The sequence below is a fragment of the Phyllostomus discolor genome, chromosome 9 (assembly GCF_004126475.2).
Source record: "Phyllostomus discolor isolate MPI-MPIP mPhyDis1 chromosome 9, mPhyDis1.pri.v3, whole genome shotgun sequence".
NCBI lineage: Eukaryota > Metazoa > Chordata > Mammalia > Chiroptera > Phyllostomidae > Phyllostomus > Phyllostomus discolor.
The window spans coordinates 18,718,937-18,734,042 of NC_040911.2; the positions used below are offsets into that span (position 1 = coordinate 18,718,937).

The 15,106-nt window shown below is 37.0% G+C and overlaps 1 protein-coding gene across 1 annotated transcript in view; it reads left to right on the forward strand.

The window, feature by feature from the left end:
* The window catches only part of SMAD2 (SMAD family member 2), a 78,749-nt gene extending 65,104 nt beyond the window's left edge, over nucleotides 1–13,645 (forward strand). The window contains 5 exon segments of the mRNA XM_036010241.1: nucleotides 2,929–2,982; nucleotides 4,175–4,387; nucleotides 7,137–7,274; nucleotides 7,471–7,615; nucleotides 11,742–13,645. Coding sequence (XP_035866134.1) covers nucleotides 2,929–2,982; nucleotides 4,175–4,387; nucleotides 7,137–7,274; nucleotides 7,471–7,615; nucleotides 11,742–11,865 — 674 coding nt within the window. The 3' untranslated portion in view covers nucleotides 11,866–13,645.
* The last annotated feature ends 1,461 nt before the right edge of the window (nucleotides 13,646–15,106 follow it).

The window sequence follows — 15,106 nt, forward strand, 5'->3', positions numbered from 1 at the left end:
ATACAGTGTGGATGTGCTGGGCCGAGGGACGGTTTATGTCTGCAGGTGACTGAAACTGCGGGACGTGAAACCTTGAATGAAGGGAGTATTTCACATACTTAGTTACCATTCTGCTCTTCGTTCTTTGCTGTGGACACTTGTCCACTTGTGTTAGCACCATTTGTTGGAAACTTTTCTTTCCCTGTTGCTTTACCTTGGCTTCTTTGGTGAAAATCAAGTGATACTGTAAATGTGGGTCTAACTTACGGCCTAAACTCTTTATCTGATAATTCCAGTATTTGGTTCATGTGTAGGTCTGCTGCTGTTGACTATTAGCTCTTGATTATGAGAGTTTTTTTTCCTTCAATGTATTCTTGTGTTTGTTTTTTTAAAATCCAATGCTGGGTGTTGTATATAAGGTAATACTAGAGAGTAACATAGAACTTGTATACAAAGATACATGCACCAGGATTTCTTTAGATGTTTTAGCTACAAGTAACAGAAACCACTGATTCAAACTAGCTAAATAAGATATTTTTTACTTCTCGTAACAGGAAGTTCCAGACTTTAGTAGCAGCATGCATATATGAATAATTAATAGGTTAATTATCAGTTCACCCGCATGCATTTTAGAAAATGTTTCTAAAAACTTCTGTAGCTAGTAAATTGTTAGCTTAATTTAACTTGTTAAAAATTTGTATGTGGTTATAACGAACCTTTCTTTTTGCAATCTGTAATTCCTTTTATCACATCTGATTGAACTCCAATTAGTCTAAATTAATGAACTGTAATTACTGGTCATTTCTGATAAGTATTTAATAGAAGAGTAAATAGTTAAAAATGAAAAATGGGGCAGTTTCCTCCATGTCTAATAGTGGCCTTGTTTATTTTATAACAGCTTCAGGAAACAGCAGTGAGTTTTAGTTCATTGTTCTAAATATATTTTGACCTTTCTTAGTTGTACCTATTGGGACTTGCCAACATAGTTTTCAAAATGAGGAACACAACAAGAAAAAAACATAAGAAATTAATTTTGTTATGGAAGACTTTTCTGTCTTCTAAAAGTAATTATTATCTGCTCCCTATTTTTGATATATCTGTTTTATCTGAGGGTTCACATTTCACTTATATTCCCTGGAGTTTCATGTTATGGTTCCACTGGTGTGGGAAGGAGAGGGAGGGGCACAGGGGGTCTGGCCTCTCTTGTTCTACATTTATGCAGTTGCTGTAACTGTGACACCTGGGTGCTGTAGGTCATGCTCTTTTAGATAACTTTTCCAGAATATTGAGAATGATGATCAGAAAACAAAGTTTATAATTATATATGATTATTTAACAAATTCACAACAAATATATCTAAATGTAGTTGCATGGAATTGAGTGGTCTCATTTTTTTCTCCTGTGTCTGTTGGTGTGCCTTCTTTTTCTTATTTTGTGTATCTGTGCCCCCCTGTGTATCTTGATTAGATTTAGCCTGTTTACCTGAAACTGAAAGACATGAGTAATTTTCTAAGACAGTATAACTTACCAGACTGACTCCAGAAAATAGAGCTATCTTAAGTCAATTTTCGTGGAAGAAGTAGAGAATGTCTTAAACCCTAAAAAATTTTTAACTGCAAACAATTTCACACAGAAATTCTACCAAACTGTGAGGAATGTGTTATTAAAATGCTATTTAAACTGTTACAGAGCATAGGAAAGATGTATAGCTTCTAGATTGTCTTTATGAAATAGCATGACATTGCATTCACAGTGTTAATCTACAGACTAGTATTGCTTGAGAATTTTGATGCAAAAATCCTAGATAAGCAGTATTACCTCTCTCATCGTCAAAGCCAGCATTATACTCAATGAGAAAAAAACTAGAAATATTCCCTTAAAGTTAAGACAGGGTATCCACTGTCACCACTGTTTTATCAAAGTGTGACACACACCAAAATGACTGATACATTTTGTCACATAAAAGGTTTTTTTATTATTGTTTAATCAGAATTAGGATTAAGAGTCATAAGATAGATAACCGAATATCTGAAACTCATACCATGAAAGGACTCCTATCTGTAATACATAGAGAGCCTTCTATAGATCAGTGAGAAAAGTGATTAATACCACAGTAGAAAAATGAACAAAAGAGCAGACAGTTCACAGAAAGGAAATATATTGTCAGCAAGTATAAAGCTACTCAATATCGTGTATAAGAGGAACACAGATTAAAACAGTGCTTGTTAAGAGCATGTACTCACCTCTTAATAATGCATGAGCATCCATCCCCTCGCCATTCATTGTTACTGGGAATGCAAATCAGTACAAACTCTATAGATGACACTTTTGGCAAAAATCTATCAAAATTACAGAACCACAGCCCTTTGACCTGGCAGTTTCTCTTTTAAGAGCCTATTCTTATCCTTTAGATATGACTGAAAGTATGCAAATGTCCAAGATTAGTCATTGCAATCTTGGTTCTTAAAGAAGAGATTGAAAATAGCCTGTGTGTTCATCCATATGGGATCATAATATACCATAATGTAATGTTATGCGGCTGATAATATAGATAAGTAATTAATAAGGAAACTTAACATCTGTGGTAGAATAAGCAATGTAATAACAAACTTCAGAGCTGTGCTACCATTTGTGCATTACAAACAGGGCACACAGAACATAAAATACTTGCTTATATGGTTCGTAGAATATTTGTGGAAAGATACATTGGGTGCCTTTGGGAAGGAGAAGTCTGGCTAGAAGCCAGGGCTGTTTTATATTCTTTTTTACCTTTTATGTATTGAAGCCTCCAAAATTATACTCACATAAAGTAGCTGTATATTTTTAATTCTTGGGATGTAAATTATCTGTGTATAATTTGTGACAATTACAACCAGTTTTTTTATTATTTGGTCATAAGTTCTGGAAATAGGTTCACATCTGTTTTTAAATTGATTCCTTTTATTTTAGGATCTCCAGCAGAACTATCTCCTACCACTCTGTCCCCTGTTAATCATAGTTTGGGTAAGTTGCAGACACTTTTCCACCACTGTTTCTATACCATGTCACTTAAATATTCTCTCTGGTCATTATTGTATCTATACACAAGAAAAAACTCAAATAACCAAGTGATTGTTCAAATTAGTGTTTTTAAAAAATAATGGTGATGTGCCTCAATATTACTAAACCTCTTTTCTACTGGCACATAGTATAAGAAACTAATAATATGTTTATTCATAGAAATCATATTCTTTACTCAAGGTAAATTTTATGACCTATTATGACTAGATTTCTGTGGGTATGTTTTTAATGATACATTTTACGATAGCAGTTATTAATAAGAGGTATGTGTGTAAATATGTATACACATCACAGACGTGCATGTGGTTTAGAGTGCTGTGTGTATGTGTGCGAGCTACTGTGTGTGTGTGTTTATAGACATTCTGTAGTTTATTCTTGGCCTTCATTTTGCTCTGCTGTTTCACAATTTCTCTTCAGTTGACACATTTGAAATTTATTCTACATAATGGTCAGTTTTTGAAGTGATATTTTCCTTTAATGGATTATGATGAAAATTATGGACGTTATATGTATGTGATCGTAGTTTTCCAGTGGAGTATATAGGTTCCCCATATTATCCCATACAGATCCCATATTATCTTTCCCCTTGCACATGCTTTGTATTTATACTTTGTTTCTTACCTGTGTGGGGATTTTATATATTTGTAACCAAGGTAACCCTTGAGAATTTGATGTTAAAATCCACAAATGTCAAAAATGTCATTTTACATCCTATTGTTATAGTTTTTCCTCTTGTGGCTGTTGACTCACTGATTTTTGCTCCAGTTTATTCCACTTTATGCTACCAAAAATTAGCTTTATTATGCAAATTGATTTACATTATCTATGGTAGTTTTCTGTTTGAATGGGAACTAGTGTAAAATTACTAGGAGAACAACTGAATCTCCATGAAGTCTGTTAAAAAAAAAGATTTGAAGATTGGATGACTTAATGAGATGGGGGAAATTGAAAAATTTGAAAATCTGTATGATTTATGAAAATTGGAATTCATGATGTAGATGTTAGGTCTCCTTCCTGAGCTGTTGCCAGGGTAGGCTGGTGTAGAGCATGTAAAGATGATAATATTCAGTCTATTCTTGGCTTGAACTGTTCATACAACATTTCTCGCTCTTGTGGATTTGGTTTTTCCCCCCAGATTTGCAGCCAGTCACTTACTCAGAACCTGCGTTTTGGTGTTCAATAGCCTATTATGAATTAAACCAGAGGGTTGGAGAGACCTTCCATGCATCACAACCCTCGCTCACTGTAGACGGCTTCACAGACCCATCAAATTCAGAGAGGTTCTGCTTAGGTTTACTCTCCAACGTCAACCGAAATGCTACAGTTGAAATGACAAGAAGACACATAGGTATGTTTTTTCTCTTGTGTGAAAAACCAGTGCCATATACTCATAATGTGAGCATTATGTGGTTTACCACATCAAGAGATTGTGTGCAGGAGAGCCTGCCTTCTCTCAGTTTAAGTGTGCAGCCTCATTTCTTTTCATAGATGCTGTTGATCCTTTCATCTGCAAACTCTTCTCTTCAGCTTCTCTTTAACTGGCACTGGGAGGTCCTTCGATAAATAGGTGTTAAAATGGCTTGACTTTGCTGCATCTCTACCAGTCTTAAAATTGTCACTTTCAGATTTTAGGGTTATATTGTCAACAAATGATGAAGAGTTTTTTTTTTTTCTAGTTTGTTTGCATCTCCTTTTTGTTCCCTTCTTCAATGAGTTTATACATTAAATCTCAGTATTAATCTAAAGCAAGATATCTAAAACAAGAGTTGCCATTTAATGAAGTTCAAAAAATAATTCAGGGATCTCAAAAATATGGCAGTCCCAACAGCCTTTCAGCAAGTTCGTAAGGAGAAAACTAGTTTCATGATGGTGTTAGGATGCTGTTTGCCTTTTCTGCTCCCGTTCTGTCACATACACAGTGAAGTTTTCAGAGGCTGGATGGCATATGATCTTCCAAGACATATTAAGTGTAGAGAATCCAGCTCTCTTCCGTTAAGTCAGACATCAAAGAGCTTTGCAAAAATACATTGCTACTCTTCTCACTTTTTCTTTTCTTTTTTTTTCCTTTGGAAAAGAGTTCTTTTTCATAAAAATGTTATTTATGTTGCTGTGTAGTGGGTTTATTTGATTTTTAAATGAATTAATAAATTTTTTGAATCTCAGTTTTAATATCTAGTATGGTAAGTTTTCATAGATGTAATTCACATAAATGAAAACTCCTGGGGTCTTCAGAATTTTTTTTGACTGAGGTAGGAAAATATTTGAGCACCATTGATGTAACTGAACATTGTTCTTATCACCTTAAAGTAACTTCCTGTAACAGTTTTCTTCTGTTTCCATTTCATGAACCATCACCTTCTCCTGATAAATATCAGTGACCTGATAAATAATGCTGGTCACTGAAGAGTGAGTGTGACACCGCGAATGTGAGGGATGTAAGAGATCTGTTGGCTCCATGTGGGATTTCTCAAATCTTGCTCGACTATATATTTTGCGTAGTCTTGTTAGGGTACCAAGGTGTCTTGTAGGTGAGGAAGGCTTCTGCATCTCCACCCTACTTTAGCTAAAATGGTTGTTTTTTGTGTGTTTTAATTGGGGTTCTGCATAAAAATTTAACAGATTTTCTCTACCATATTCATTTCTGCAGAGTTGTAGACTGCCGTAATTATTGGATCAAAAGAATATAGCCTGAAAAAAAAACTCTACTTTTTAGACTTACCAGTAATATTTTCCTGGTGGTCAAGTACATGATTATTTTAACATTTTCATAATGGTCAAGTATGTGATTTTTTAAAAAACAAATCTTCTATAGTCCTAAGAGAACAGGGCACCAGATTTTGTATTTATGTATTAAATTTGGCTTGTTGGTACTTTATTACAGTATTTTGCCATGTATAATACACACTTTTTAGCCCAAGTTTTTGAGGGAAAAATAAGAATATGCATTATACATGGATAGTACTAATTCCTTATCTATATAAGTGTTTTTAATTCTCTTATTTATGCTTATGTGTTAAAAGTGTAACTCTAGAAAGCAATAATGATATCCATATGCAAAATAATACTCTGGAATATCATAATCAATTTTGTTTCTAAATATAGATAAATTAAAAATTGAACTAAAAAAATTAAAACGATTTTTTTCCTGATACTTTGTGCCAAAAACATGAGTGCGCAATATACATGGGAGCTCATTGTACATGGCATACATATTAGTTTGTTTTTTGTTTTTTTTTACTGTGTAACATACTACCAAACATTTACCAGCCTGAAACAACACATCTCTCAGCTTCTGTGGGTCAGAACTCCAGGCATGGCTTAGGCGTCTCCTCAGGGTCTCATGGGGAAATCATGGTGTCATCTGAGCTACCTTCTCATCTGGAGCTGCAGGTCCTTGTCCAGCCATATGATTGTTGCAGAGTTTACATCCCTGAAGTTGTTTTACTGAGGTACTCATTTCCTGCAGACTGTCAGCTGGAGGCTGCTGTCAGCATCTAGAGTCCACCTGCATTTCTTGCCAGGCGGCCCCCTCCGTCTTCATAGGGAGCACTGGGGAGTCTCCTGTGTTGACTGGCTCTCACTCTTGAATTACTTTCACCAGGGACAGCCCGGCACCTCGTCAGTGGCATCCCCTCACTAGGTCAAGCCCAACAAAGATAATCTGCCTTTCTCTAACCTCTCGATGATTTTTATTACTTTTTTTCTTACCTTTAGTGGGATCTTTAAGGAAATACTATTTATTATAATGAAGGCACATTTCTCTGAGCATTAGTTAATTCCTTCAAAATTAACTCAACTTCTTTTATTTATTTTAAACTATGTATTTGTATGAAACTTTTTATTTTACTCTCCACATACTTTTCTACATTGTTTAAATATTTTTGATAAGCATGTATTATTTTTACAAATCAATAAAAATCATTGTTAAAATACTTAGGAAAATATACAGTGGTATGTTTCAGAGTTAGACTTCAGAAAAGCATAGTTGTGGAAAGTATCTAAATACCTTATGTTAGTATTTCTCCAAGAAGACTCTTCCAAAGTCATGCTGAAATAGTAAATGTTATAAAACTAATCCTGTATGTATTTTGTTTCAGGAAGAGGAGTACGCTTATATTACATAGGTGGGGAAGTTTTTGCTGAGTGCCTAAGTGATAGTGCAATCTTTGTGCAGAGCCCCAATTGTAATCAGAGATACGGCTGGCACCCTGCAACAGTGTGTAAAATTCCACCAGGTATGGGTACAACAATGTACATAAACCTATCATATCAACTTGCTGAGCTTTTCTACTTACTATTAATTTGGGGAGTCAGGCGATGATTTGCATGCTTCTGTTCTAGTGTCTGTAGCCCTTTTCAAATTATTTTCTTATGGTAATACTGTTTTTACACAATTTTTTTCTTTTTTGTTTTACTTTTTTTCAATCATAGGCTGTAATCTGAAGATCTTCAACAACCAGGAATTTGCTGCTCTTCTGGCTCAGTCTGTCAATCAGGGTTTTGAAGCCGTGTATCAGCTAACTAGAATGTGCACCATAAGAATGAGTTTTGTGAAAGGGTGGGGAGCAGAATACCGGTATGGAATATATACTCAACTCTTAAATTTCCATAATGTAATTCTTTTTTCTCCATCCTTTGCATATTCTGGAGTTCACGTGTATTTGTTTTCATTGAGGTTATGGAGTCAACAGATCTTTATGTGTAATTACAAAAGAAAGTTGAAGATCTAAGATTGAAAATATTGCAAATTCTTGTGCTGGCATTGTAGAAGATAGAATTGAAACATGTATAGACATGGGCTGTAAAATAATACCTACAGAGTGTTTGATAGCATAAAGGGGTGTATTGGAAGGATTGTGTCATTTCCGGGAAGGAGAGCTGTCTCACTGGAGCTCAGTGAAGGCTTCTGGTGGAGAATGTAGAGATCACGTAGATTCTAAAAGGCGTGTAGTATTTTAGTAGTCGTGGCTATGAGAGTATGGCACATGATGATTCTGGCAGTAAAATAGCAGTTCACTTTGCCCAGAGTATAGAAAATACAGAAGAATAAAGCTAAACAAGTAAGCTGAGACCACTTGAGTATAAGATTAAGAAGTGGAACTTTATGCAGTAGTAGAAGGGGTACTTGTTGGGTGCCAGGAAATAAGCTGTGTTTTAAATGCAGTATCTTGTGCCTTTCAGCACTGCTAAGAATTCTGTTACTGTTCTTTTTCTGTAAGGTTGCAGTCTTCTTAAATAAAAAAATGGTTCAGGCTAATACTTATTTGGAAATACATGTAGAAGAGATTTGATAATTTGCTCAAGGACACATTGTAAGTGGTGGAAAGCTCTTATAAGTGGTGTAAGACTTGAGGAAAGTTCTCCTTGACTCTTACCTTCTTCTCTAAAGATAGTGGTAACAGTTAAGTAATTGAGCTTTACAAAAGCAGATTTGTCGTCAGGGGTGAGACAGATTACTCAAGCTTGGATTCCACATCAAAGAAATGGAGGACTTCCTCAGCGTGTTCAAGAATAGGATCATAAATAAAATACTCAAATCTTTCTCCTACTTATATTGCTTACTCTTTGAATGCCTACTTCAGAAGACATTCATATAGTGTAGCAATAGTATTCCTGTTTTATTCCTCAACTTGGGCCCTTCTTCAGAATTTATTTCATTTCTTTTGGGCTTGGTTTCTGATCTTAAACAAGCAGTGTGAGTATATGATTTTTGAGGTAGTGAGATTTGAGGTCTGCTGGTTGAGTACTTTCATAAAGATACATTGTTATGTATTTTTATCCTAGAATGAAGACTTCTCACTGTTTTGCCCGTGTTATATTAGTAGGATAATTCATTTTGTGATTTTGCTGTAGTTCAGTTTGTTTCCAGGGGTGCCCCGCCTTTCGGCATCTCTGCCACACTGGAAGAAGAGAAGTTGTCTTAGGCTACTTAAATACATTGTGACACATGATCACAAAAAATTCTCATGTTTTAGGTAAATTTGTGATTTTGTGTTGGGCTGCATTCACAGCTATCCTGGGACACGTGTGGCCTGGGATGCAGTGACCTGGGCCATGAGTTGGACACCCCTGCTAATCATTTGCTTTTTGAAATGTGACACCTCTAAAGTCTGCTGAGGTTTTTTTTCCTTTGTATTTGAAGTGACTTGAGTTGATATTAAAATTAGATTCCAGTAGTAACTATCTGATAATCAAGTTTTTAGGTCAGACCTTTAGTTTTCCCTTCAAATGATTAGAATGTTGCAGAACATGGTAGAAATGCAGTTGAATTAAATGTGGACTGAACAGGTGAGGGAGAATTTCATGTTTATCTTATATAGGTCTCCTGCTAAGAGCAGTTTTAATTTGTAGAGAGAGATAGTGCTCTTCATTTACTGTGGACTCGGCCATTCTTTCACCCACAGATAATTTAAAATCTGTAATTATGAGAAGCAGTAATATATAGTATGATTTTATTGGTGTGGAGTCAGGTATATCTACTTTGGATAATTAAGAAGTTTCCTTGAACATTTATAGATTAAAATAACTTCAGATATTCATGTCTCTGAACTGTCCTTTTATTCTTAATGACATTGGAGCTGAGGAGGTAGATGTAATGGTTGGATTTCTGAAACTATCAGTATTTCTCCATTTCTTTAATGCCAGCTCGATTCCCAGCATGAAAGTCAGGAACATAGTGAAAAGGAAATACAGATGTGTAAAGAGTTTGTCTTTTATTGAGAAACGAGCGAACCAGCACTGGAGTAACTGATTGGGTAGTGGGATGGATAGTGCCTGGGGTGCAACTTTGTGCCCAACCCTTAAACGCACTTCTGCCCTTCGGTGACCTGGATGAAGAATTACTCATGAAGGTTACACAAATGTAGTGATAAAATGATAGGATTGAAAACAAACTGGGAAATATCCAGAATTCAGCAAGTGGCAAAATCAAAGAGATTTTGGCAAAATTACTGCCAAACGCCTGATTCAAGGGAGAGATGAAAAGCAGAATTGTGTGAAGGACACAGTGCAGACAGCAGAGGGGAAAATGAGATGCAAACGAGAAGGGTCAGTCTTGCCTGGACCTCGTGGACAACACAGGGCAATTTGCAGAGTGTGCCCGAGCATAGGAGAATACAGAGGGTCTACATCAAAGCAAGGCAGTGAGCCTGTGCGGATCAGATTTGGGACCGTTAAGTTTCGTGTGCCGTGTTTCAGGGATGATCATATATCAAAATGTCTTTGTGTCTCAGACCCTGAGACAAGGATTCAGGTGCAAAGAGTTTATTCAGGAAATGGAAGAAACACTGGTAAGGAAGGAGGTAGTAGGGAAGTGAGGTAGGAGAGGGAAGGCAGCCAATATCATTATTAATCCATCTAATAGGGTACAAGGCTCATTAGCTTTTTCCCGTAGGGAAACTTGGGAAAATGGTAGAGAACATACCGAATGATCCCACCCAAAAGGAAAGGAAACTGGGCATTTAAATGCCAGTTCCTGTGTTGTTGCGTGAGGGCTGCTCCTTGGGATGTTAAAAGTCCTGGCACTCTGGTCTGCCGCTTCTCTGGACAGAGCTCAGAAGCTCTCAGGAGGCAGATGAGTGCAGACACCTGCAGGTGGGAGGTGTCTAGAGAACACTGAAAAATCTGAAGTGTATAATGGGGCACTGACACCTCTGATCCAAAAAACTGCATCGCTTGAAATATAGTTTTAAATCATGTGAGTATATGTTGCTTGGAGGTGGAGTGTGATAATGGCCTTTTCTTATGTGTGAAGGGCTGTCATGCTGAAGAAACAAGTAGATTTACTGACTTTACTGTATATTAAATAAAACAGAACTAAAATCAGTACATAGAAGTGACAGGATGTCATTGAACAATTTGTGACTCCCAAACAGTTGCCCTTTTTGTTGAATTACTAAGGGTGTTTTATAAAAGTCTGCATGATGTTGCCGAAAGGGATGCTGTTGGCTTTGGGAAAGTTGGACTACAGCTCTGAGCATTCTGTGAGAAGCTTAGGTTAGAATTTTGTTTTAGTATTCTTTTTCTTTTTTACAATTATTTATTTATTTATTTATTTATTTTTAGAGAGGGAAGGGAGGGACGGAGATACAGAGAGAGAAACATCAATGTGCGGTTGCTGGGGGTTATGGCCTGCAACCCAGGCATGTACCCTGGCTGGGAATCAAACCTGCGACACTTTGGTTCGCAGCCCGCACTCAATCCACTGAGCTATGCCAGCCAGGGCTGTTTTAGTATTCTTTAAATTTGAACCCTGTTCCTTTTAGACTTCATTTGGTATTTGAATATCTTCTATTCTTTGGTTGATAAATAAGTAGGTAACTATATATTCCCGTTAGCATAGGACAGTCCTGGTTTGCATCTCTTGGCCCTGGCATAATTATTAGTAGTGACTACATTCTCTTTTAAAGGTATCCCATTTTGGATGGTAAATAGTAAGATCACCCTACTAATTATAATTTGAGGGTAGAATAATGTTTTTTATAAATCTCTTTCAAAGAAAAAAGTCATTGGAAATACTTTGGTAGGCTTTGAGGATGAAGCAGTTTTCAAAATAATTAGATATCCAAACTTAACACTTGTTCAACAGAATTTAGGTTTCAGTATATGCAGCCTTTTACTTCATCTAAATTCTTAGTGCATCTAGCTGAACATAGTCATGTTCTTTTAATTTCTTAATTATTTGCTTGTATTCTTTTAAACAGAAGGCAGACAGTAACGAGCACTCCTTGCTGGATTGAACTGCATCTGAATGGACCTCTACAGTGGTTGGACAAAGTACTAACTCAGATGGGATCCCCTTCAGTGCGTTGCTCAAGCATGTCATAAAGCTTCGTCACCAATCAAGTCACATCAAAAGACTTAATGTAACAGCTCTTCTGTCATAGTATTTGTGTGTGGTCCCCGTGGACTGTTTATATCCAAAAATTCAAGCGAGAAAACAGCACTTGAGGTCTCATCAATTAAAGCACCTTGTGGAATCAGTTTCCTATATTCAAATATTAGATGGGAAATTTAGTGTCTAGAAATACCCTCCCATAAAGGAGGAAGAGAAGATTTTAAAGACTTACTGATGTCTTCTTGGGCATAACATTGAATGTCCCGAAGGTTTATTAATAACAGTAGTAGTTACGTGTACAGGTAATGTATCATGATGCAGTATCACAGTATTGTGCTGTTTATACCCATTTTTAGTTTGCATAAATTAGGCGTGTGTGCTGCTTCTTGATTTAGGCAAGCCTTTATAAAGTTACAGTACCTAATCTGTTATTCCACTTCTCCGTTATTTTTGTGTGTCTTTTTTAATATATAATATATATCGAGATTTTCAAATTATCATTTAGAAGCAGAATTCCCTTGTAGAAAAACTAATTTTTCTGCCTTTTACCAAAAATAAACTCTTGGGGGAAGGAAAGTGGATTAACTTTTGAAATCCTTGATCTTAATGTGTTTGGTGGGTCTTAAACATTTATTCTTGATGATTTGTTTGTTTACTGCTAAATCTCATCTAAGGAAGCCTTGCAGAAAATTTTTCCAAACCTTACCTCCATTCCTACTTATGTCTTGATACCAAAACAGCATAGCGTGACATCCATTGCCAATAATGGTCGCACTGATACTGCCAGCACCAGCCAGTTCTGGGCCACAGGAAGAGTTCGTATGGAGTAAGCTGCTGTGTCTTACACCACATTTCAACAGATAATACTTGACTCGTGTGCCCTAGCAGTCCATTGATTTATCCTTGCACCTCATAAAAGACGCGCGGTGGCAGTTTAATTATTTTCAGGGATATGCTACAATTATTTCAGTGTGTTTTTCCCTTTCTTAAAGCCAATCTGTAGATGTAAACACTTTTTAAAAAAGATATTTTAAAATATTTCAAAGCAGACCTAGTGTCCTTTGATTTTTCACGTGTTTTAGTTAGATTGTTTTATGAGCGGACCTTTTATAAATGTAATTGCTCCTGCGGAATGCCTAGAAAAGTGATGCTGAGGTATGATCAACAGATAAAGGCCATCTGTTTTTAAAGTATGTTGTATTCAATTTATAAAATCCCTTCATTTTACATAATTATTAATCTAGAATTTTAAAAGTTTGGAGAGAAGCAGTTTAGCAACTGTTTTTAGCTGATAATTACCTACAATTTGAGCTGTTCTTAACTAATCTTGATTATACGGTTGACTGTTAGAACCAGCCGCACATTGCGCTCTGCAGTGAGTGGCGAGTCCAGAGGCTCTGCCGGTGGTCCGTTCGGCACCAGGTGGTTCCTGGGTCTGATGTGAAGTTGTTGCTGTTTAACACTGCTTGTTTGTCTCCCATAGAAATGACAAACCACCACTCCAGGTTTCCTCGTAAATTTTTATACTTTTGAAGATACATATCTTAGGTACTTGTTCTTGAAACCATATTCACCTGTCTCTGCAGGTGTCATTTTCGATATTTTCTGTATTTGATGGTTTTCTGTTAGGTATTCCTCATTTTCCAGTATTGTGTGTACCTGTATGTGTTATTGTAAACATCTAAATTTTTTAATTCATTCAAATATTTATTGTTTACTGCTATATGTGCCAGAAACTTTTCTAGCTTTTGGGTAAACACGCGCAAGTCAGATGCGGTCCCCTCCTTTGCTGAGACAGCAGTTACTATAACCCTCACTCAGCATCCTTGTCCATGAAGGAAATCAATCAGATGGAGCGTAATAGAGGGAAAGCTTCTCTACGGAAGTGATGCTTGAGTTAACACTTGGCATGAGAAAGGAGCAAGCTGCGTGGAGAGCCTGGCGAAGAGAACGGAATCCAATGCAAAGGCTCATGATCAGATATTAATACTTCATATAAACACCTCTACAGATCCAAACTTGAGGATCAGAACGGTTCTACAATTTATAATAGTTGAAGGTGGCCTTATTTGTGACAGACTGCTTCCTTTGTCATTCTCAATAACATTTCTTCTTCCTCAAGCCCTTGCTGTAAAGTTTGTCATGCATACCACCTGCTCAGCACCATTTAACCACTTCTTTAAATCTGCCTTGGGCAAGTTTGCACCATTGCAGCGTCTGGCTGCTCGCTTCCAGACTTCCTGCTGCCCACTAATTACGGCCTCTACAGTGCGTCTTAGGATTTGAGTAAGTGTCCCAGTTATTACCACTGTCAGATCTGCTGGAGATAACCAGGGGAGCTTCTGCCTTTTGCAGGTGTTTACTTACTTGAGAACTCGGGAACAGTTTTGGGGGCAGAGAACAACTGTGAAACTGGCGGAAGGTCCTTACTCTCGCATTGATAGGGTGGGTGAAGCAGGGCCAACTACAGCACGTCAGTAGTGGGTCGCAGCTCCACGGTTACGGCGTGTTCTCTAGTGCAGCGTGGAGCTGGGACTCCGCTCTCAGGAAGCACCTGTTTTATTGAGCAGCTCTGCCTGTTGGGCAGTGGCTTTCATGGTGTGACTATACTTGTGTGAATGTATTTGATGGTCATGGTCATGTTTGGTTTTTAAATTTTTTTTAACTTATAAATTGTTTATTTCTGGAATTTCCCGCCCGTGGTTGAGCAGCGGTAACTGAAACCATAGAAAGCAAAACAGCGGGTCATGGGCGACCACTGTTGTTAACAGAAAGGCAAAATCAGCTCATTTTAACAGTACATATAGATGTTTTTAACAGCACCTCCCCAGAGTTTCTTTGAAGGTGTTGTACCCAAAAAGCACTTCTCTTCTTCACGTTCAGGTAGTCCCCCAAATATACAGCTGTCTCCTGGGCTGTTCACAATTTAAATTTCTTGGAGTATTTTAACAAAAGAGCATCGACAGTTCCCAAGTAGTAGTCCCAGCCAGCAAATTTTTCCATATTTGTTTTTTAATGCAATGTTGATTTTGCATTGTGTTTTGTCTGTAGTGGCCTATTAATGTTGACCCTTCCCTTTTTATCCCCTCTAGAGCGCTTTTCATTCTTCTGAGTGATGAGATCTCTGTTAAAGTTTGTCCTTATTTAATTAACAACATCATCCTTTCACAGTGCTAGTAATTTCCTCAGCTTTACCCCGTGAGAGCTGAAGGACCGTGCTGTGCTGTCTGT